Source organism: Meriones unguiculatus, chromosome 2 (assembly GCF_030254825.1).
Source record: "Meriones unguiculatus strain TT.TT164.6M chromosome 2, Bangor_MerUng_6.1, whole genome shotgun sequence".
Taxonomy (NCBI): Eukaryota; Metazoa; Chordata; class Mammalia; order Rodentia; family Muridae; genus Meriones; species Meriones unguiculatus.
Window position 1 is genome coordinate 91,759,313 of NC_083350.1, and position 24,760 is coordinate 91,784,072.

The 24,760-nt window shown below is 42.8% G+C and overlaps 1 protein-coding gene across 5 annotated transcripts in view; it reads right to left on the reverse strand.

Moving 5' to 3' along the window:
- Positions 1–21,393: 21,393 nt before the first annotated feature.
- Abtb3 (ankyrin repeat and BTB domain containing 3) overlaps positions 21,394–24,760 on the reverse strand; it is a 264,586-nt gene continuing 261,219 nt past the window's right edge. For all 5 annotated transcript variants that reach the window (XM_060377817.1, XM_060377816.1, XM_021657006.2 and 2 more), the window contains one exon: positions 21,394–23,576. In XM_060377817.1, coding sequence (XP_060233800.1) covers positions 23,367–23,576 — 210 coding nt within the window. In that variant the 3' untranslated portion in view covers positions 21,394–23,366. The remainder of the gene's footprint in view (positions 23,577–24,760) is intronic.

The following is a 24,760-nucleotide window of genomic DNA, read 5'->3' on the forward strand; positions in this document are numbered from 1 at the left end:
GTCAGTGGATCATTAGGGGATTACCAGACTCAGTCATCAGGATACCAGCAGTCCAAAGGCCAATACAAAGCAGCGAAAGCCGAACGACTCAGTTGAATTGCCCAGAAAAGCTCTCTGGAATGTTTCTCTCTGTGAAGCCAAGTGTAGAAGCATGGAGATCAGTACAGTGATGTCAATTCAAAAAGCAATGTCTCACTGTGCTTGGGCCTCTATATATGTCCTCTCCTCAAAGTCCACCCATGGATGCTCTTAGCTGGTCAAAGTCATGCCCCTTGCATGTAAGGGGTCACAACAAAACATCATGTGTCCAGCTTGTGGCAACATATCACATCACTAAACTGAGTCCAGAAATTTCAGTTTCAAGTATCATTTTGAATTGGTATGGATTTTTATATAAATTCAAAGTTATATTTTTACAACATGCTATATATATGATTTAACACTGGTTCAAAATAATTTTTATGATACTGAAATTTCTAAGGCTATACTATAGATTAATAATATTACCATATTTAGAAAACAAGACCTAATATATTTTAACTTTTTGAGAGTGAAACTATAGCATAATGACAAAGCATTATTGTAAACAAATGAATGTCTCTAAAATTAATAGATCTCAATTTAGAGTATCTTTGGAATCATAACATATAGTTTAAGGTTATCTAGGCAAAAACTTTTACATAGTAATCCTGAGTTACAAGTTTTAGAAGCAGCAACACAGTAGAATAGTATAAAATAGTTTTAAAATCACATTCAAACCTATTAGCCAGACAGCCTAGTGGTGAATCTGGATCACAGGCAGCTGATGGCAAGAGAAACAGCATTCATTTATTCATTTTGGAACTGGTAAAGAAATAGGCAGTTAGATATACATTTTAAATTAGCTTGTACCCAGCCATGGAGACTCAACTAGCACAAGTGCCACAGACACTTCCAGACTTCAGGCTCCTTGAGCTGGCGGAAGACAGCTGGGTTCTAGATTCAGCAACCTTGCCAAGCCCAGGGTAACGCTGCAGGGCTGTTTTAACCTGACACTGAGTCCCCTGATCATATTGGCCTTTCTTAAGAGGCTTCAGATGCCTTCTCAGTCTTCTTATCTGCAGGAGACCAGGCCTTTACCCTCACTTCTAAAGCTGCTACTGTCAGGTCTAGACACAACTACCTTGTTACTAGACTTAAAAAGAGCAGGTCTCAGATGTCATTTTTTCTATTCTTTTAGCTAAAAGAACTTACTTTAAAGTCCTTATTCCCAGCAATTTCACCCATGTCTTATGGTAAATAATTGGATACAAGGTCTAAGCATACAAAAGTTTAAGTTATAAAGCTTCTAAGAAAGATTTGAGAGTCTAAGAACTTGTTTTAAGATTAATGGTCTAAGGCGATTTAAGGTATCCTAAATAGAGAAAACTGCTTCATATTTTCTCCTGTTGCTATTCAACTGTTGTATTAACTGTCCAGAGCTTTGACACTTATAACTAGAGCTCTGATAAAGACATTCCACTATATGGCCTACTGTCACGGTTCCAAGCTCAAGATTTTAAATCTCCTTTAGTTTGTCTTTTAAGTATGAATTTAAAAGTTGTTTTTCATTGTGCTACATTTATATCCATCCAGTCTTCTGAAGAGAGAGAAGCAGCCTCTCTTCCATGATGTGTACTCATACTGAAAGTTAAGGGTCAAGGGAGCTCTTGCCCCTTCTACTTCACAGAAGACTTCTGCCTTTCCGGAACTCACCTTAAAGAGTGTTTATGCTGTTAACACAAAGGTATATGTCTACTGCCTTTTTCCATAATGTATATTTCACTGTAGATTACAATGGTGATGCTAACATATCTAAAGTTAATCTCCTTTCTAAACTTAAAAAGGATTCTTATAAGCTACAGAAAATCCACCTGAATCCAACTCTCAGGTCAAATGGAATCCAGATGAGTACTGCCAATCAACAGCCTAAGTTCCCGCCTATTGCCTATCTCAGAGGGTGGGATTCCCCCCCCCCCCCGCCCTTCCCTGGTATTGAGACTCCTCTTTTCTGGCCACCTGATTGTTACATTTCTGTACCCAACACTGGATGATTGGTGAGTCTTCCCTCCTGGTTGGCACAAATGCTTCTTACCGCTCTCACCAACCTACATCCAAAACCTTCATCTAGGACCGTCTTCTTCATGTGGGTGATATTTTTCTCTCTACCAGCACGGTTTCGCTCCCTCCCCTTCTCACACATCTACAGAATCCTAGCTAGATAAACTGTGTCTGTTTGGGCAACTGTGCCCTTGACCAGCGCTAATGAGTTGCTGGAACAGATTGCACCAATTTCCTCGAGTCAAACCTTGCTCTTGGTATGCCTTTGTGGGTCACTGCTTCCATTCTCCTCATGGGAATAGTCCATTCATCCCTTTGTTTCTCCTCTGGGATGTTTTCTGAAGAATTTCAGATGTCTACACCTAGTGCCCACTTTAAGGCCCCTAAGCTTACATACTTCTGCAACCAAACTTAGGCTCAATTTCTCTTAGATTCCAAATGATTCTCTTAGGTTCCAAATGAACCCTTTTTAATTACTGTCAGTGATCAGGTAAATGGAGTTTCCCATGTTCAAGTCTCTTCTTATGCTCCAAACCTGTCTTTGCTTACTCTCTCAAATGTACACCTAAAGAAAATTTCTCCCTAACCTACTTAACTTTGTCTGCTCATATCTATGTTCCAGTATTCTGCCACACGTTTCCTACATCCAAGACATTGCCAAAACAGCTACCCACAATCGCTCCAGTCTCAGTCTAACCTCACAGGTCGAGTCAAGGCAGACCTGCACTTTCCCTCCTAGCCACAGATGTTCTTAGATCCTGTATAGCAAATACAACACTCTACTCTTCCTGGACTTGGCCAACATTTCAACATTTTGGCCTCCTTATTGCTGCCCCATTGTCAGCAGGAAGTAGCTAAAGACGATTCATTTCTTTGCCCTTTATCTACTTATTATCAACAAAAGGCTGAAATGATGTGCTAAGGCCCAGGACAAATAGCTCCAGGTTCTCCCAGAATTCCTATTCACACTTAGCACAGATTTAGTAACTGAGTAGATGAATGAGTAAAAGAAACTTCTCAAGCTTTGTTTTGTGAGACAGTTAGGCTGTTCACACTGAATGTAGGGGTATGTCGCCACCTAGTGGACACTGCATAGTTATGCCTGAACCTTGAACATTACTCTGCCTCCATCGCTTGTTTTATTCCTGTGGCTTCTTCAGCTTCGTGCTTCACACACACTGAGGATGGCAGCACAGCCTTCCAGGTGATTCGGAGAGCCGAAATGGGCAATTTGAGAAAAGATGCTCTTAGAGGACAGAGTAGAATAGCCAGGATGGATTGCCTTAGAGCTGCTCACCAGCAGCAAAAGACACTGCCGCTACTGTCCTGAAATGCAGGTCTAGTTGTGTGTCCTTGAGCAACCCATCTCCTGCATTATTTGGGAAAGCTAAGTCTGAGATCAGAGACATAGATGATGATGGTCCAAATCATGTGTCTAGGGGCACTTCCCAAATTCTGTGGGGCCCACCATATTTATTCTACAGTAGAGGACACTGGTTTTAGATCAAATAAGGAACCCAAAGCTTTAGTGAAAATAAGGGTTGGATCCAAGGTCTGAACTCTGATCCTTCTGACTTTGATAGGCTATGCCATTGGTATTACACTGTGACACACTTTATATCCTTTGGTTTTTGTTCTTGTTTTTCGAGACAAGATTTCTCTGTGTATTAGACTGGCTGCCCTAGCTTGCTCTGTAGACCTGGCTGGCCTCGAGCTCACAGAGAGCCACCTGCTTCTGCCTCCAGAATGCTATGATTAAAGGTGTGCCCTAGAGCTTTGCTCTCTCTGAGTGGATCACAGCTCTACTCAAGGACCCACTGGAAATTTGTGATCTTGTGCAAATTACTTAATCTCTTTAAGTTTTTGGTTTTCCTGTCTGTAAATCAGGACAGCAAATTGCTGGTATAACATTTTCTATACACCCATATCCCACCACTTAGAATGTCACCTAGATGTCCCAGATTGTATACATATGCAAATGTGGCTTTCTCTTAACCTCCTGGGATCCCTGATCTACTTCCAAGGACCAAATCTCATAACTCCCTTTCGAAGCATGTTGATCAGGGTTTCATTGTTTTTTTTTTTTTTTTTTTAAATTTGACATGTTAGAGTCATCTGAGAGAAAAATCAACTGAGAAAAGTGCCCCCATCAGACTGACCCGTAGGCAAGCCTGAGGGGCATTTGTTTTGATTGGTGATTGATGTGGAAGGGCGGGCCATTTGGGTGGTGCCACCCTGGGCAGGTGTTCCTGTGTGGTGTGAAAAAGCAAACTAAGACAAGCTGTGGGGAGCAGTGCCTTTAGGTTTCTGCCTGAGTTCACAAAGGAAGGCAAGCTGTATGGTGAAATAAACCCTTTCCTTCTCTCTCTCTCTCTCTCTCTCTCTCTCTCTCTCTCTCTCTCTCTCAACAGGGTCTTTCTGTAGCTTTAGCTGTCCTGGAAGAATGGCCACAAACTCTACCTCCCTAGTGCTAGGATTAAAGAAGTGCACCATCACACTCTGGTCTAGTGTTTTATCAATAGAAGGGTAACTAAGAGCCAGGCAGGATGGCTCAGGGGGTGGAGGCAGGTGGATCTCTTAGGAGGACAGCCTGGTTTTCATAATGAGTTCCAGGATAGCCAGAGGTATGCGGTGAGACCTTGTTAGATAATAACAAAACAGAAAACAACAACACAAAACAAAAGCAAGCCTAAGACAGGTGTGAAATGTTGCACAACCTAGCTTATTCACCATGAGATGTTCCTGCAGGGGAGAAAAGGCCGGACCCATCCCTTCTCTTCTTTGTAGTGATTGGAGTTTACTCCTACCTTGCAGACTGGAACTTTGAGAATGCTGCTGACTACAGGGATCAGTTAGTCCTCTGCTGTGAGACTTTGCCCTGTGTGGTGCATGTGCCAGATGCTCCTAGGGTCAGAGAAGCCCTTTCTAAAGAACCAGTGTTCCAGAGAAAACGCAGGAAGCTGAAAGGTAGGCAGGCAGCTTGCTGATTCAACACAAATAGCAAGACTTAACACTGGGGAGGTAAGTCTTTCTGGAAAAGGCCACACATGGTAATGGTTATGTATAGCGGTGATAGTGGGGTATGACCCAGAATTTTCTGGAAAACTGACATTGCTGCATTGTAGGCAGGACAATGGCTTCTTTGTGATGGGATTTTTTTCTATACTGCGAACTGTTTGAATACTGTCTAGCAGTTCTTGATAAGGACAGTAGGGCAGAACTAAATAGCTGAAATATTGGCAATTTAGGAATTCTATAAAAAATAGTTTCTTGTTATTTTACGCTTTCAAAGGACATTTCTGGGGAAGAAATTTCAGATTGAAATTTTCTTTTCTTAATGTACCTTTGAAAATTCTCCTTCAAGATGCCTTAGTCTGGGAAGGAGAAGTGGCTCAACAGTTAGGGTCACTAGCTGCCTTCCCATGTGACCTAAGTTCAGGTCTCAGTACCCATGTTGGGCTGCTCACAATCACATGTAACTTATGGTCTAGGGGAACCATTACCCTCTTCTTGCCTCCATGGGTATTCATACACAACACACACACACACACACACTCACACACACACACACCGAACATGCCATAGACAGGGTGGCTCAGACATTTGTTCTCATGGTTCTAGAACCCAAGAAATTCTAGATCAAGGTTGCAGATGACTCACTGTCCAATGATGTTCCTACTCCTGACTCTTAGACACAAGTTTGCACACCTCACAGACAGGGCAGGAAGGCAAAAGGTGCCCTCAAAGATCACCTGCATTCACAACTCTAGAGGCAATCATGTACCAAAGGACATTCTTTCTGATTCTAGTGTAGCAGGGTTAGAAGCTATGTATGAATCTGAGGTGGAGCTCAGACATAGAATTCAGTCTGTAGAATAAGCCTTTCAGAAATTCTGATTTAGAAAAAAAATCTCCATTTCTGTTATAGGTCTTGTGAGGGTCAGAACCTAGGCCCTGGCAGCCCTGACTAGCAAAGCTTGTTGCTAGTATATCAGTTAAAGAAACATGTAACAGTGAAAAGCAGAGAGAGACTTACTCAGTGTGGTTGCATTGGGAAGAGGGAGAAATAATGAGTTCTCTTACCTGACACCAAGGCAAATAAAAGACAAGAAGTGTGAATATCTGTACTTGTTTTGTTTGTTTTTTTCTTTTCCTTCTGTTGATGTGATAAAATGCCATTACTGAAAAAGACTTATAGAAGAAAGAGTTTATTTGAATGATGGTTTCAGGGGACTAGACTATTATGAAGGGAAAGCATGGCAGCAGAAGGAGGAACTTCTTCAAACATAAGCACGAAACAAAAAGGGAAGAGGAAGAGAAAGAGGGAGAAGACTGTAAGCAATCAAGCCCATGCCCAGGGTGTACTTCTTCCAGCAAGAATCCATCTCTCAAACGTTTCACAACCTCCTGCCCTGCTCTAGTTGGGGACCAATGTTCAGATACCTGAGCCTTAGAGGGATAATTCTTATTTATACCACCACAGTACCTGAGGAGTCTTCACCAACGTGTGGTCCCATCCATCACTGACCCATCATTGTCTCTGTACCAGTCAGTCTCTCCTGCAAGGGGAGTGTTCTGACAGGCTGTCAGTTCTGTATGAAATTTTCTGAGAAACAAGCTTCCCACTCCAGCTAGCATCAAGGCTTCAGCCTTTTTTTTCCCCATGAGGCTCCTTGGGGTCCATTTTTGCGTAGTCTCTGACAGCCAAGGAAAGAGCACAGGCATCTCTTTGGCACATCTTAACACTTTAGTAGCCATCTTTTCTACTTTGGGCACATGATGGTTTGCATAAACTTCCTGTATGTCTTTGTAGTTTCATAAAAAGCCCTTTTTCTCTCCTTGTCCTTTTTCCCAGAAATGGAATGGTTGCAATCTAATGCTTGCTAATCTAAAGTTGTCATCAAAACAGGTGGCTGGAAAGGGTGATTGCCTATGTAGTATGTTAAAGCTTTCCCACAGCATCCCCACTGGGAGAGACAGCAGGGAAAAAGCCATCCAGTGAGAAAGTTAATTTAACAAACATTCACCAGGAGCTTGAAAAGCACCGCATGCCCTCAGTCAGAGAGAGTCACAGGCTATAGAAGAATGCACACAGAGAACACAGACCTCTTTAGATGACTTATTTCAGATGAATACAGAAAGCACTTTAAGCAACATCTCCCATTTTCCACTACCATCCCTTAGTCCTAGCCATACATGGGCCAGGCACCATTTGAAGTATCCTCAGAGTGAAAGGAGCAGGTCACAGTGACCTGGGAAAACAATTACGTCTCCCAGCCATCAACATGCTCAGCAGTTCCTGGACTGAAAGGTGGCAGAGGACAACTTCAGATGCCATTCTTCAGGTGCTGTTCACTTTGTTTTTGAGATAGGGTCTCTCATTAGTCTAGAACTCAACAAGGAGGCTATGCTGGAACCATGCAAGTCCCAGGGTCCTACTATCTCTGTCTCTCCAGTGTTAGGATTACAAGTGCACACTGCAACACTCAGCTTTATTATGTGGATTCTAAGGCTTAAACCAGGTCCTTATGCTTGTGCAGCAGGCACTTCCAAGTCCTTCCAAGCAAGCTAGTTTCCAAGTCCTGAAACTTTTTTTTTAATTGTATCATCGGCAAGGGCAACCAATTGAGTTGGTTGTATCCCTGTGGAAGTAAGAAATCTGCTTGCTAGAACTGTTATGCCCAGTTCGTAAGACCCCCAAAGACTACCAAGAATAGACTGCTGCAAATACATGAGGGTTTATTTAATACAAACTTGAGCCCAGGTTGCAGCAACCTCATTGGTGAAGAGGAGGAGTGCAGCAGGGCTGTCTAGGAGAACACACGGTTTTTAAAGTGAAAAACTACAAGCAGGGAGTTACATGACTTGGCGTTACATGATTAGGTAGGGAAAATTGACTTTTGAAATGATTGATTTACTTTAGGCACCAAGTCCATAAATGGTTCTGGCCTGGCCATTTTGGCCTGTTTCCTAGCAACTGTGTCTCTAGTGGGCAGGAAAAGAATGCAGTAAAGCTAGTTCCTCTCCCCAGGTGGCTGGACATGTCTCCACCTGGCTGGCCTTTGTTTAGGCTTGTGCTTTAAACTTTAAACTAACACCCCCAAACTAATTTTGAATTCTTTGGTCTTAAGAACCACCACTGTGCATGTTCCTTGTATTAGTCAGAGTTCTCCAGAGGAACAGAACTGATAGAATCTATCTATCTATCTATCTATCTATCTATCTATCTATCTATCTACCTACCTACCTACCTACCTACCTACCTACCTACCTACCTATACACCTATGTACCTAGGGGATTTATTAGAATACTGATTTATTAAAATGGTTTACAGTCTGTGGTCCATCTAGTAGAACAACGGCTGTTTACCAACAGAGGGTTTAATAATCCAGTACTTGTTCATGAGGCTAGTCCATGAAGCTAGATGTCTCAGCTGGTCTTCAGTATATGCAGGAATCCTGGAGAATTAGGCTGTAATGCTGTGAAAAAAAATGAACTTGCCAGCAAGAACAAGATCTAGCAGGCAAAGAGCAAGCACTTGCTTCATCCATGTCTTTTATATAAGCTGCCAATTCAAATATGTGTCCCAGATTAAAGGTGTATCTTCCCACCTCAAATATCCAGATTAGAAGTGGGTCTTCCCACACATGATTTAATAAAAAAAAAAAAGTCCCAGGGCTAGAGAGATGGCTCAGTGGTTAAGAGTACTAGCTGCTCTTCCAGAGGTTCTGAGTTCAATTCCCAGCAACTACATGGTTGCTTACAACCATCTATAACAAGATCTGGTGCCCTCTTCTGGCATGCAGGTGAATATGCAGACAGAACACTCATACATTTAAAAGAAAATTTAAAAAAAAATGAAGGGAAGGAAGGAAGGAAAAAAAGAAGAAAGAAAGAAGAAAGAAAGAAGAAAGAAAAAAAAGAAAGAAAGAAATGAAGAAAGAAAGACATCCCTCACAGGTTTACCCAACTGCTTGGATTGTAGTTAATTCCATATGTCATTAAGTTGACAACCAAAAATAGCTATCACATTCCCATCCTCAGAGCAATAGAAGAAAGGCCACCTCCCTTTATGGGCTCATCTAATTGTAAAAAGTAATTACTAATTACTTTTAGTAATTCTAAAAGTTCTGGAAGTAAGTCAGTATTTGATGGCTTCCTTTGTTTTCATAACAGACTAAAAGCTACGCTTCTAAATCTAAATTCTCTTCTGTGCCTGGACCCTGAATGCTGCAATACCAGCTGGCCAGACAAGATGTGCTCACTGGTGCAATAGCAGTATGTCTGTCTTGGGGTAACCAACCACTTTCTTATTGGATTTGTGGCCTGTTCCATGTAAACCTTGTCAAAAGCCCATGATTGGGGAGTCACAGGTCCTACAGTGAACCTGAGAGGTCAATGAGAAAAAAGGACAAGGGAAGGGGAAACTCTATGGCACGCAGGTTTTTATTTGGGGGTAAAAAAAAAACCTATAGAGGAGGTCTTTGTAAGAATCAGAATCTAGCACCCATTTTTTAGTTAGGTTACTACCATTGTGTTAAAATACCATGACCAAAGCAACTTGGTGAAGAAAATGTTTATTCAACTTATGCTTCCACATCACAGTTCATCATCAAAGAAAGTCATGACAGGAATGCAAACAAAGCAGGGTCATGGAAGCAGGAGCTCATAAAGAGGTCATAAAAATGGTGCTGCTTACTAGAAAAATAAGTTAATTTACTTTGGAAACCAAATTACTATAGTTATTGAAATTGTCATAACTCAGTAAAACCTGAAGAGTTTACAAAATGGCATAGCCTTGGCTAACAGAACCTGTTATTATTATTTTGCTAAATGGTCATATTGTCAAATTTCCCACTATTTATGTTTAAACCAATAGGCCCAGCCTTGTTCAGCCTGTCATAGAAGTGTTTTTCTGCAGTGGGCAGCAGTCAGTGTAGATTCATAACTAGTCAAAGTGCTGAGATTTGGGAGGAGTTGAAGGAGAGAAAAAGAGGGTAGATATTATCATATTTTGTTGTATATATGTATGATGTTCTAAAAAAAACAAAAAATAACACAGGACACATTCAAATAAGAAGCAGAGTTGAGAAGAGGGTGTGAGTGGTCAGACCAACTCCTTTTGGTAGGTTAGTTCACTTAATTTTGGCTTTGGCTCAGTTTTCCTATCTGCTGGGTGGAAATGAAAAATTTTATGCAGAATTTACTACAAGAACTGAGATGATGTGTATAAAAAGGAGCATGAAAAATGAGCAGTTGGAAAATGCCCTCACACAATTAAAATTGTAGTTCATGAGATGTGAGTGACAGACAGAGGCGTGGGATGCAGGCTGTGCTCCTGTGGCTTCTGAGATGAAGTGTGACAACTGGCTGTCATTCATACAGTGAGATTCCCTTACCCTAGTGATAGCTCCAAGCAGAAGATAATCCTGGGCTCCAGGGACTGAGGCTGTCAGGAGTGCCACATATCAACTCAAAACTGAGCAGATGCTTTCACATATTCCACAGTGTAGCATGGGTTTGTATGTGGGAGGGTAGGTGGGTACTTGGCTGCTCCTCACCATTGCTGGTGTTTGGGGAGCCAACTTGCGAGGCAAGTGGATTTAAGTAATTAGTGATCAGACTGGAGGCTGCCAGACCCAGGGCCTGTGAGATGCTCTGCTTCCCTCTTGCACAGCTTCTGTGAATGTGGCATTCTGAATTGAGGGAGAAATACCCCTCCCCCCAACATACTGGTGCTTCAAGAAGGCCTAAGTCATACACCCATTATCTTAATGCAGTGACATTCCATTCTACGGGCAGGAGACGCAAGAGACAGACACTGATGAGGGAACTTATTCACTAGACACTTGTGTTAAACACATGTTTTTTGCTTGCTTGTTTTTCTGTTGAATTTAGTTCAAGAAGCACATAAGAGGGGCTGGGGCTGCAGCACTAGGAAGTTTGAGAATCACTGCTCTAGACTCTGTCTTAAAAGTGAATTAAGGAAACAAACAAATACTGCTCTTTGAGCTTGTAATAAGATTGATTCATGAGCATAAAGATAGAACATGTGGGAGAGAGTTAGTGTATAGGTCATGAAACTGAAAAAGGAGCTATATAAGCAAGAAAGAGGGTTGGAAGAGGGTTACAGAATACAAGAGACATGAAAGTGTAAGAGGGTTACAGAATACAAGAGACATGAAAGTGTAAGGCACAAGGAGGGAAGAAGGGATTGACTAAAAATATATAAAATGCCATAATGAAACCAGTTACACTGTATGTTAGCTAAAATAATAAATGAAAAACGGGATGACAGAATACCCTAATTATAAAAAGGAAAGTATAAAGAGGCTCTTCTCTAGCTTGATTGATGACTGGAATCCATTTTTTTTTCCTTTATAAAAAGAAATCCCATATTTCAGTGATGGAGCTGTTTCTAGTTCTCTTTTCTCTTCTAGCTGGTGGGGTTTTGTGGCCCATTTCTCTTCCGTCTGCATGAGATAAGTAAGAATAATGAATCAGCCCACTGCCTCACTAACTTGATGAGGATAGATAGGGTGGCAGGTTTTAATAAAATGCAGTCCCGGCAAAAATAAAGAATGCTGAGAGGTCATTATACATGCTACATAAGATCTGTCATGGCGTGCACCTGTCTTTTGAGGCCACATAAATGATTCCTAGCAGAAGAAAAGAAAGAGGAATGATGTCTGGGGCTATAAGGCCCTCAAACTCAAAACCTCAAAACCTTGTGTTTCTTGAACACCTATTAAAGGGTTAACAAGTATTTTCTTGAATACTTTCTGTGATGGGAAACACACTTTCCTTCACTACATTTTGTTTCATTTTTAATTTTTTGAGATAAGGTCTCATGTAGCTTAGGCTGGCCTTGAACCCCTGATTTTCCTGTCTGTATTGCTCAGTGCTAGGATGACAAGCATGTGCCACCATGCCTGGCTCATAACATCCTGGGAAGGCTTTGCTCTGACTGCTCAAAGTCTTTATTCATAAAGTAACTCTGATCCTGGTTGAGTCCACCATTGGAGCAGCCCTGATCCCTGGTGCCTGTCCTTCTGCCTCTGCTTACCTTCTTCTCCTGACCCCGTGACTTTGTCACACTTTTTGTGCTCATTCCCCACCTTCATTTCTATTTTAAACACCTCCCAGCCTTTTCTTGTTGCTGTACCAAAATACCCAACAAAAACAGTTTAAGAAAAAATGGGTTTATGTGGTTTCATGGCTTGAGGAGTTTGTTTACTATGGTGGGGATTCATGCAGCGGGAAGATGAGGAAGCTGACCCCACTGTAGCCGGGGACAGAAAGCAAAGAGTAATGAAGGGAGTGTTCACCATGGTCTCCCTCCCTCCTTCCACTCCTCCTCCCTCTCTTCCTGTCTCCTTTCCTCCCTCCTTCCCTCTCTCCCTGAGCACACAGGTATATGGGAGGCATATACATGTTTGTATAGGTAGGTGCATGGAATTGTGTGCAGGTGAGGGCCAGAGTTTGGTGCCATGTGTCTATCTCAATCCCTCTTCATGCCATTTGTTTGTTTGTTTGTTTGTTTTTTGAGATAGGGTCTTTTTATGTATTCCTGGCTGTTCTGGCATTCATTATATAGACCAGGCTGGCATCCAACTCACAGAGATCCTCTTGCCTCTGCCTCCTGGATGCTGGGATTAATGGCACACACCACCATGCTTGGCTCTATGTCACTTAGGATATGTGGCAGGGTCTCTCACTGGACCTGTTGCTCATTAGTTCGGCTAGGGTGGCTGGCCCAGTGAACTTGAGGGATTCTTCTGCCTTGGCTTCTCTAGTGCTGGGGTTGCTGGCACTCTGCTTTCACTCAGGTGCTAGAGCTCTGAATTCAGGTCCTAATGTGTGCACAGTAGGCATTTGACCACCTGAGTGATCTGCTTAGCTCCTCACTTTCTCCTTTATATGCCGCCTATCATCCCAGCTCATGGGATAGAGCTGCTCACATTTAGAGTAAGCCTCAGCTAACCTCATCTAGAAACCCTCTAATGGACATACTCAAAGGTTGTCTTCTAGAAGATTCTAGATCATGACTAGATAATCAATAAGATAATCAATAGAAACCACCAGTCTGTGCCCTGCATCCCTAATGCCACTACCCCCTCCCTGGCTGCTAAAATGCAGTCTTGCCTGGGTCTGAACCTAGAGGGAACAGCAGAAGAAAATGGGGTCTTGCTTTATGCAGAGTAAGTGGAGGCATTCAGCTTTCTGGGTGGGTGGAGTCTATGCTGCAGTGGTGCTTGTGGTAGGCAGGGGTAGACATTGAAGACAAGGTTCTGCTAAATTGAGAATGGTCCCTATTCATTCCTGCCTCTGTATATTTAGCAGCAGTGACCACAATGACCTTTTAAGACCACTTTTATCTCATAGCTTGTTAGTTTTTCCTAAACGCTCTGTCTTTCCAATTGTTGTATGACTCCTCTCATGTCTTTGGATAAATCTCTTTCTTCCTAAGTTGGCCAGAGTTGCTTGCTGTTGGAGTCCTTGACTCATACGGGCACTGAACTGAATGTGTAACTCACGTAGTGATCACTCTAGTGCACAGAGAAACATCACCTCCCTCATTCTAGAAGTCACTCTTCTATTAGTGCAACCTATAGCTCCATTAGTTTTTTAATATAACCACAGCATAGTTGGTTTATTTTAAACTCACTGGCCAACTGAAAACCCTGAGTTTAGGGAGAGGTTTAATGCCTAGCTCAAGGCATTTCACTGTCCGTAGATATGATCTTTGAGGGAGATTACTTTCAAGTGTTGAAACTACAGACCTTGACAAGGAACAAAAATAGTGACTGATAATGGGCAAGAGTCTTCTTTCTGTTCACTTGTTCACACAACTGACAAGCTTCAAGGTCCACAGCCGTTTTGAAGGAAGATCTTTCCTTCACTCCTCCGAATTATTCAAGGCACTTTGACACGAATGCAGAGGGACGGCATCTTTGCTTCTTTCCACCTTGACCCTCCCAAGCATCCTGTACCCCACTCTAGGGCTTATGAACGCCCATGAGCACAGAAGCTATCTCCTACCACTGTCAAAATAAAGCAGGAGCTTATTTCCTTCCAATCCAATCCTGAAGAAAAATGAGGAATCAAGGCAGCAGAGGTTGGGTGCTTAATGCCACAGGGCGAAGTGGGTGTCCTGTGTAGAGAGGAAAGCACCTGTGAATAAGAAATCTGACTTAAAACCAATGTCTGGGCAGTGAACAAGTAGACAGAAGCAGACTATGGGTGACTTATTTCTTAGGCTTAACCTGACTGAGAGGGTTTCAAAAGACTTTTTTGGATGGATAACTAAAATGTCCTCATGGCATATGTCAGAAAGCAAGCTGCCAACAACATTTGTATGGAGTCTTCAGTAAGGACAGGTGACAGGACAAAGGCCACAGATTGGCCTGGTAGTGGAGGTGAACGTCTGACCTCTATACCCTAGGCCTTTTCTACTCAAAGCATAAAAGTGCGAAACTGTGGCCTTTGGTCCAGAGCATCAACGGAGTCAGGGTTTGCATTGCATCTCAGGGCTTGGATTCTTACACCACCAAGAACTTACAGATCAGATGAAAATCTGGTTAGCCTCAGTCAAGGCACCTAGATCCCAGGAACTCCTCACAAACCCAGGATTGTTGTTGCTTTCCTGTGACACACACTGCAAGATAAGGAACCCAAGTTACCACTTAGGAGACAGGTAGTTTCTAGAGCTGAGTCCTCTTACTATCATGCTTCCTGACCTGATAATGTAGTTGGAAGGATGCAGTTTCATGGTGCCTGCCTAGTTGCCTGGCACAGAGGAGGGCCTGGGTTTGATCTCCAGCATGTATGTGTATGTTGATGAGCAAGGGGTCAAGAGAGAAAATTATTTAACAATAAAAAGGAACTAAGATGCTATGCTCAGTGGTATAGTCCTATCATCTCAACTACTCAAGAGGCTGAGATAGGAGGATCACAAGTTCAAAACCAGCCTGGGCTACTTAGTGAGACCTTATCTCAAAATAAGAAAGTTTAAAAATAAGGCTGAGGATATAGGACAGCGAAGGATCCCTCCCATAATGTGTAGTAGGCCCTGGGTTCAATTTTGAGTTTCACAAAAAAAGAAGAAAGAAGAGGAGGAAGAGAAGGAAGATGAGGAAGAAAAAACAAAGCACACATTTGATACTTACTGTATGACTCTTTTTCTGTAATATTCTTGAAATAATAGAAATACAGAAATACTGATCCAATGACTGCTTGCCAGGGGATGGGAGGTATGTGGGACTGGCTAATGAGAGGAAAATATTTTTTTTTTCCTATCAAAGGTAGCTAGGCTTGCCAAGAGCTCCATAAATCTCACCCCATCCAGCCACAACTTTAGTTTATGCAAAGACCCTGAGGCAGCTGAACTTTTTCTGCTTGTCTTTGTGTGTGTGTGTGTGTGTGTGTGTGTGTGCCAATTCTTTTAAAACTAGCTAGTCTTGAATGACCATAGGGAAAAGACAAGATCACCACCTGCTTCAGAATAAAGACCAAGTAAGCTTCTTGACTCAGTGTGCTTGTTAGCCCTGTTTGGCTTATGGAACACCCTTTTCTCAAAAAAGAAATTTCCTGGCTTAGCTACTTTGCTTCTTTGTGTGACACTGAGAGTATTTGTTTTTAACACTAAAAGGGTGGCAGGAGGTGGATATGGTGGCACAATGACTGGTGATGTTTACAGCAATCTCCATCTAATGTCACAGAACAAAACACACACTATGGTGATGCTAATTTCCTGGTTTTGATGTATTAGACTTACCTAATTTTCACCACTTGAGGAAGCTGTGGAAAAGGAGACACTAAAATGTGAGGTAAGCCAGCAAGATGAAAACAAGATGTTCCAATGTGACTGTGACCTAATGAGAACTATCTTCAGAATTAAACATCTGAAACCAACCTTGTTCTGAGCTTTGTGTTTGTTACCAATGCATTCTAGAATGTTGTATCACTCTAAATAGTGGTACTAGGTTTTGAAATACATGAATGTATTAAGGAGAGAATATAATGTCTTTCTGTAGACCCACAGAACACCGGCTCAGTGGACCCTTGTTTCAGAGCTGAGGAAGTAGGCCCAGGATATAGGAGAGGCCTGACAAGGAAGGTCACCCAAGCAGCTGATTGGAGAAGCAGGACTGGGAGTGATACTCACCAGAGTGTCCATTCCATTGGGGCTCCTTCATCCTGGAGGACATTAAAAGTCAGAACTCACCGTAAGGTTAAATCTGAAAAGCAATGGCCAGAGGAAGAGATCCACATCAGGGCATCTCTCATAATTGCCTATTCACGCAGACAGATTGTCTTTTCTTATTCAGATCTAAACTTGGAGATACGTCCTTCTGCAGGGCACTTGTTATCTGGCTGCCTCATCAGGAATGGGAACTAAAGTGCAGTTTGATTGCTGAGTATAGGTTCTATTTTTTTCCTCCTAAGTAGGAAGTTCAAAATCTACTGGGTTATTTTTAAAGAGGTGAAAAAGAAAGAGAGCAAGAGAGCTTCCTCAGAGGTCCCATCCGAGGACATCTGCTGCTGGTCCTCAGCTTACTGGGGAGGACCAGAGGCGATACAGGGTTGTCTGGGCCTTTTCTCCACAGAGGGGTAGGGGCTGAGTGGCCATATAAAAGGCAGCAAAGGACATATGGTGATGGTGCTGCTTCCTTGGTGACAGCAGTTCCAGGTTTTTCTGGAGCTGTTATCTATCTGGCTTCACTGCATGATCTGTGACTACCTTTTCCTTGTCTACAGAACCATGGTTCCCAGTTCTGGCCTGACGGGTGATTGTGGTGGGTCAGGACTTAGAGGTTTCAGAAGCTCAAGTCAGGCCCAGTGTCTCACTGTCTCATCCTGCTGCCTATGGATAGAGATATTGAACTCTTGGCTCCTTCCCCAGCACCATGTCTGCCTATCTGCCACCACACTTCCCTCCATGATGATAATGGACTAAACCTCCAAACTATAAGCTAGCCCTAATTAGATGTTTTCTTTTTAAGGGTTGGTGGGGTCATTATGTCTCTTACAGCAATAGAAACCCTAGGACGGTAAGTATGTGCCATTATACCTGATTTATGTGGTAGCTTGGAACTGAATCAGGGCTTTTTAAATGTTAGGCAAGCACATGGTCAATTGAACTATATTCCTTAAGCCTAAGTTTTCCAAGAGGAAAATGTAAACTAGACACATTAATAACTTATCCAGAGTTTCAGTTAGTCAGGGGCAGAACCAGAATGGAAAGAGGAGGTTCTTAGGTGTGTTTCCTGAGACAGACCAGGGAATGGGACTGTCAGCCTTTGAGGGTCTCTGGTGGATGAGGTACTGGTCAGAAAGGGCATTAGAAATGGCAGGAGGCATTGTTACTGCCATCACATTGGCGGCTGTTGTAGCTACCACCGGGGCATTAGCCATGAGTCATACTGTGCAGACTGCTCAGACCCTGAATAATCTTTTAGCCAATTTAGCTCATGCCTTAGTTGTACAAAAAGGAATTAATGCTCAACTAAAAGGAAGCTTGATGGTGTTCAATCAGAGGATTGACCTCTTGCAGGAGCAAATTGATACCCTATGGCAAATCGCTCAACTTGGCTGTCAATGAAAATATGCTGGACTTTGAGTCACTAGCATACAACGTGAGAATTTTTCCTGTGCTGCAAATCTGTCTAAACAATTGTCTAGCTATATTTTAGGTAATTGGACTGGAGAATTCAATACTACGATGGAGCAGCTGAGAGTGGCCATTGTCATGGTAAATTCATGGTAAATCCACCAGAGTGGACGCAGGACTAGCCACAGGATTATCATCATGGATTGCTGCAGCCATGAATCATCTGAAGGAATGGGCGGGCATGGGAGCATTAGCAGGTCTCCTTGATTTGCCTGTGGTATATATGCAAGATTAGAGTCTCACAACAGCGTAATGCAGCCATGACCATTCAGGCCTTTACAGCCATTGAAGCAGGACAGTCTCCCCAAGCATGGTTGGCTACCATAAAAAGCTACAATGTTACGCTCAGGATGCGAGGCTAAGCACTGCACTCAGGGTCAGCCGCTTTGGACCCAGAGAAGAGCATGTCTGGTTGCATGCGGGTTGATGCCCCAGGTCCCGCCTCTGAGAAAAAGGTATTGGACGGGTCTGATGCTCTTTGGGTGGATGACACCTAAATGAACATCAGTACAAAGTCCCAATTTATTTCTAATATCAGAGATCAGACCTCTACTCTTGCCTGATGCATCTAAAACAAAAAGGGGGAACTGTAGAGAGCTGCAGAATGCTGTGCCTTAAAGATGGAGCTGGTTTCCGCCTTCCACCTTCCCGATGGTGAGTGCTCTCTGTCACAAACAACTCCACATTTGGCTAAGGCCGAAGATCTGGCTTGCTTCCATGTATGTGGACCTATCTGCATTGCCCATGTGGCACGCTGGGGTTGGCTTACCTGTGACTCAGGTGGGCAGAGAGGGGTGAGTCGTGGATTCTGAAGGCAGACCATAGGCTTTTAGCAGTACTTTTCTTAGATTCCTTTGTCCACACATCCCAGAATAGGTCTTGTAGGCAATAAAAGGTCTTCCTTCTTGGGACTCTCCACTCTAGCTGGAAGTGACATTGTTTACCCAGGGTTTTACATGAAAAATTGATGTGCAACCCACAAAGATGCAGAATGAAGAGCAAACTGCATCATGGAGTCCCAGGGACTCTCACCCAATTCTGCCTTTGTGAGTTTCCCATTTTAGCCAATGGTGGGTGCCCACACCTGGTTTCCATGGGGGAAGGCTTCTTCAAGGAGGAGGATGAATGGTATCCAGGGATAACATGTCTAAGACTGATTACCTTGGGAGTGTGCCCAGAAGCCAAACTTGGGGCTTTTGTTTTGATTTTGCAGAAAGAAGGTTGGAGGGGCCACCGATTCTCTCCCTCAGATGCTGGGGGCCCCTGTGCAGGCTTTGAGTAATCACAAAGAAAAGGTGATTGCTACAAAACTCACTTCATTTTGTGAAAAGGAACAACTTGAAGTGCACATTCACTGAGGCATTGCAAAGGGAGAGCATTTCAGAAATGTTGGACCCTCTGATATGACCTGACCCATTTGATTGTATTTGCTCTCCCCTGACTACAGAGCAGAGTGAGAGATGAGGCCATCATGGGAGATGAGGCCAGTTCTTTCCCAGAATGCTCCAAAGGACCTTTCACAGCAGGCTGGCCTCTTCCTGCTATGGAGGATGTTGTGGTTTTAATGTGAAAATGTCCTCAATATGCTCATGGTTGTATTTTTTGGGAAGGTTGACCCTATACAATGTAGAGCCACAGCAGGTGAAGAGGGTGACTTGGGGTGGGTCTTGAGATTTTATAGCTCGGTCCCATTTTCTACTGGCTATCTGCTTCTAGATTGTAGATACAATGTGACCAACTGGCCTCCTGTTGCCACGACTTCCCCTCCATAATGGAATGATCCCTTCAAACTCTGAGCCAGGATAAACCTTTCCTCCATTAAAGTCCTTCTTGTCAGATGATTTGTCACAGCAACAAGAAAAGACTATATATAGTGTAGCTCTGTGGATTACCAAGGGACACCAGATCCATGAGGGCCTGGGTTGGGCCAGGCTGAGCAGGAGAGCCCACCAACTGGGGACTTGGTTTGACTTCACAGATGATGGCACCCAAGAAGAAAATTGTTTGTCCTCTAGCTCCCCACTGGCTGTCAAATATCATCAATCCATGCTGGTCTGAACCCGTTTCCTCTTGCTTCTCCCCTTTTTCAAGATAGCATCTGTCCTGGCTAGTTTTATGTCAACTTGACACAAACTAGAGCTATCTGAAAGGAGGTAACCTCAATTAAGAAAATGCTTCTAGGGCTCGAAAGATGGCTCAGTGGTTAAGAGTATTGTCTGCTCTTCCAGAGGTCCTGAGTTCAATTCCCAGCAATCACATGGTGGCTCACAACCAACTATACTGGGATCTGATACCCTCTTCTGGCATACAGGTGTACATACAGACCTTAAAAAAAAAAAAAGAAAAAGAAAAAAAGAAAAGAAAATGCCTCTGTAAGAGCAGGCTGTAGGCAAGCCTGTAGGCCATTTTCTTAGTTAGTGACTGATGAGCAGGTCAGCCCATGTAGATAGTGCCATCCCTGGGCTGGCAGTCCTGGGTTTTATAAGAAAGCAGATTGAGCAAGCCATAGGGAGCAAGCCAGTAGCACCTTTCCATTGCCTCTGCATCAGCTCCTGCCTTTAGGCTCCTGCCTTTAGGCTCCTGCCTTTAGGTTCCTGTCCTGACTTCCTTAAATAAAAAAATAGTGATGTGAATAAATAGTAAGTTGAATAAACCATTTTCTCCATAAGTTGCTTTGGTCATGGTGTTTTATCAAAGCAATAGTAACCCTAACAACACCTCGCTATGTATTCCTGACTATCCTAGAATTTACTACAAAGACCAGGCTGGCTTTGAATTTTTATCAGCCTCCTTGATTATGGCTCCAAACTCAGAAACTTGCCTTTTTCTTTTTAAATTTAATTCTCTCTTAATTCTCTCTCTCTCTCTCTCTCTCTCTCTCTCTCTCTCTCTCTCTCTCTCTCTCTGTGTGTGTGTGTGTGGTACATGCATACAGTGTGAAATGCAGTGTTCTCAAACTTGTGTGGAGGGCAGAGAACAACTTTGTGGAGTCTGTTCTCTCCTACCTTTACACGAGTTCCAGATACCAAACTTAGGTCTCTAGGCTTGCACAGTAAGTACATTCAACTACTGAGCCATTTTTTTAAAAAGATAGGTCTCTCTATGATGTAGTTTCAGATATCCTAGAATTCATTATGTAGACTAGGCTGGCCTCAAATTCACAGAGACCCACCTCCCTCTGTTTCCCAAGTGCTGGAAATTAAAGGCATGTACCACCACCCTGGGCCAGCCACTGAGCCATCCTGATAGACTGAGACTTGCTTTTTGTTTTTTTTTTAATCCCCATTCCCCAAAAATGTCATCCCAGTACACTGAGAACAGCCAGAACTTGGGTCCCACAGGCAAGGTCTCCATAGTAGACAAGAGGTATCACTGTAGTGGCTAAGGTGGATATACCTATGGCTAACTTGCCTGATGAAAAGGGGACCTGGAGAATCACTCAGAGGTGTGTACAGACCCTCCCACCTCTCCTGCTGCCATTAACAGGCACCCTATCATCCCTGTCCTCTCTGTACCATCCCTATCCTCTATATTTTCTGCACAGCTACATTTCAGTCTCTTCACTGATGGAAGACCCCAGGCTTGAGCCAGGGAAGAAGCACTCCTGTATATCACACAGAGGATGCAAACTATGGGAAAATATATATATATATATTTTAATAACAGAGAAAGCACATCAAACTGCAACAGAAGCCTGGGTAGTTACCAATGTACAGAACAACATCTGGAGGTCCAGAGAGCATTAGACATTCACAGAGAATCCAGCTGTGTCCAAGAGCAGCATCCCTGGAGACAAGTGACAGTGTGTCAGCCACCCTTGTTGGTCTGTGACTTGGTTGTCACCTCAAGCAGTTGTTCCCTTCCTCATTTGATGGTAGGGCTGGGTAGGCTTGCAGAGAGAAAGAGAGTCTCCAGAGACGTGCTTCACAAAGGGGCTGATGTTGCAGACAGACTCAAACTGGGTACCTTGCACACCACACCCATGAAACAAGACTTGACATGGGTCCTTGACAGGCGTTCATTGAGTAAGACAACAGATGAAGGATACAAATTCCTTTAGACTCTAGAATTTGGTGCAACTTCCTAAAAGCATGCTAGGAAACAGATTTATCAACAAACCTTGGCCATCCTGAAAGATAAAGGCCACTCTTCTAGCTTTTACCATAATGCATCTAGGATTCAAAATAAAGAGTGAGAAAACAAAAAAGGCTTCAACTCAAGAATTATTCGGAGTATTGTGGCACTTTACCAATCTCTTTTGCGCGCACACACACACACACACGTATATATGTATATATATACATGTATGTATATATATATACATGTATATATATTATATGGCAGGGTAAACATAACCCTGTCAATATAAACTTTCATTATAGATAATTGTAGACTGTACATTCTCAGAATCCAGAAAGTGTCAAGCCTATCTATCATACACTTTTAATCTTTAAAAATAATCTAACATAGTCATATTCTTGGCTAGTAACAAACTATGAACATCTTCTGAGAATACAGATAAAACTCTGAGATTAATAATAATTCTCTGACGTGCTCCCCCACCCCATTCAGTATCAGAAATGAAGATATTTCTGCAAAAGTGTTCCCAGAGCCATTCATAATCAGGAAAAGAAACAGATATATTTGTTTCTCCACATGGACAAAGCGAGGGAACATGTTTTACTTTTACTTTGGCAAAAGAAAACAAAGTACTAGCATGATGTTGTATAATTGGGTCCGTGCAAATGCATGTTTTGTTATGTGGGGGTGCCCTATTCTCACCCCAAAACCACAATCCGCATGCAGGTTATTGTCAACTATTGGATTCAAGATAATTAGAGATATTTGGCAGTGCACCTCTTTTGTGTAACCATGATCGAATTACTAAGGCAGGAATATGTGACCTTGTATAGTATCAGCAGGAATTTGTTGGATGCAAGTTATACAGCATGGACCTGCAACTTACTGTCTAAAAAAAGAAGAAAAGAACCCCAAACACAGATTCCCTAAACACAATTCAGTTGAAAATGAACTGTTAAGCTTTTAGAAATATATTTGAAACTACGAGAGTGCTCTGTGTTTACTATACATGAACAGTTTTAAAAAGTTCCCACCACTAAAAACTGGCCATGTGATTTCCTCCTGCTGAGCAACAGCATCAACAACTAGCCACCATGACTGAAGCCAGAGCAAGCACAACCTCCAGAGTCACTCCTGTGTGATGTGATGCTTTTCAAGATCATACTGTTGGGTTTTCATCGGTCAAACAGGAAGCAGAGGGACCTTTAAGTGTTGGTCCATCTGTTAGACTGTGGTTCTTGGCAGCAGGGGTCCATGGCTCCTGGGCACTTCTGACTGGAGGTGGCTTGGCTGCTGTAAGTTGGCCTGCAGGTTCTGGACCCTGCTACAATCTAATCTGTAGACCCATGGAAGGTTCTTCACTCAGGAGGACACGGAGGCCAAGTTCACTAGCCGGAGAGTGGCTGAGGCAGTGGGGAGAGCTCCTTGGCCCAGCAGAAACAGACACCAGGAACAATTTGTGTGTTTTTGTAGAGCCAACACAGGAGGGAACTGGAAACCTTGCTCCTGGGAAGCATTTGCTGCATGGGTATTTCAGACCACAGAACCCTTGGAGGATGACAGGTGGATAGATTGAATCCTAATGGCTAACGTCCTCTGTAAGTCCTGAAGAACATCCTGACCCGTCCCTTCACCATTTTTGTCATAGAGGAGCTGCTTGAATGCTTCATTTTCGATGAGAACCATCATGTTTTTAAGAAAGTAGCCTTCACAGTATGCTGAGAGCTCTGTGACCCCAAGGAACTGTGTGGAAGGGAAAGGAAGCAGATGATTACTGCAATAATGATAGTGAACACCCACTCAGCTTCCTCAGCGTGATGCTTCATCAATCCCTTCTTCCTATCCCTAGGCTGTGGCTTTGTGGCTCCCACTAAAGGGCTGAAGTTCCTTCTTGCCTTGTGCAAGTCCAGTTGCTTTTCTGAATTTCAATTTCCTAACTTCAGAATGGGTGAGGTAGCCTAGGACTACTGTTTAGTCCTAACTTCAGAATGGGTGAGGTAGCCTAGGACTACTGTTTAGTCCTAACTTCAGAATGGGTAAGGTAGCCTAGGGCTACTGTTTAGGATGTAGCTGTAAATGGGGACTCTAAGGTCTTCACGGAGTCTGAACAGTCGAAGCAGCGTCAGAGAGTCACATATATTTTTCACACAGAGGCACAGAATTCTTCAGCTGGGAGCTGCTAGGCCTCAATGTGAGTTCTGTTCTTGGGTGTCGGAGTATGGGGCCTCATTCTACAGGTAGGGAAACTAAGGCTCAGAGTGGCCTTTGGAGCTTTCTTTGTAGATGAGTTAGTGTACACAAGTTAGTGTAAGTGGAAAGTAATATTTATATTTATTGTATCTGCTAATATTAACTGAATGATAACTATATATTAGCACATGCTTATCATCTCTACGCAATCAATTACAAACCCATTGGGACTGATGCTCTCATCTCTCATCTAGACTACAGTCCCCTGGGCTAAATTTGGCCCACAATTTGTTTTATAAATGAAGTTTTATTAGAACACAGCTGTGCTATTTGTTTTCTACTTATGTATGGTTGCTTCTACAATAGAGGTAGAATCAAGTAGGGACATACAAAATAAAACACTAAAAAAACACCAACCTACCCTGAAGATTGCAATAGCCTGGCCTGTAAAGCTGAAAATAATTATTTGCCCCTTTACAGAACATGTTTGCTTATCCTTATCTTCTTTTGTATTTTTCAAATGCAGAGATCATGTCTTACTAAGTTCTTTTCTTTTCTAAGATGGGGGTCTAATATACTTGGCTGAACTCAAACTTTCTATGTAGCCAAAAATTGTCTTGAACTCCTGATCCTCCTTCCTCTGCCTTCAGTGTATTGGAATTATACATGTGAGCCACTAGGCCTAAAATGTCTTGCAGATTTCTTTAGAACATTCTGATGAGTATGGTCCTAGTAAT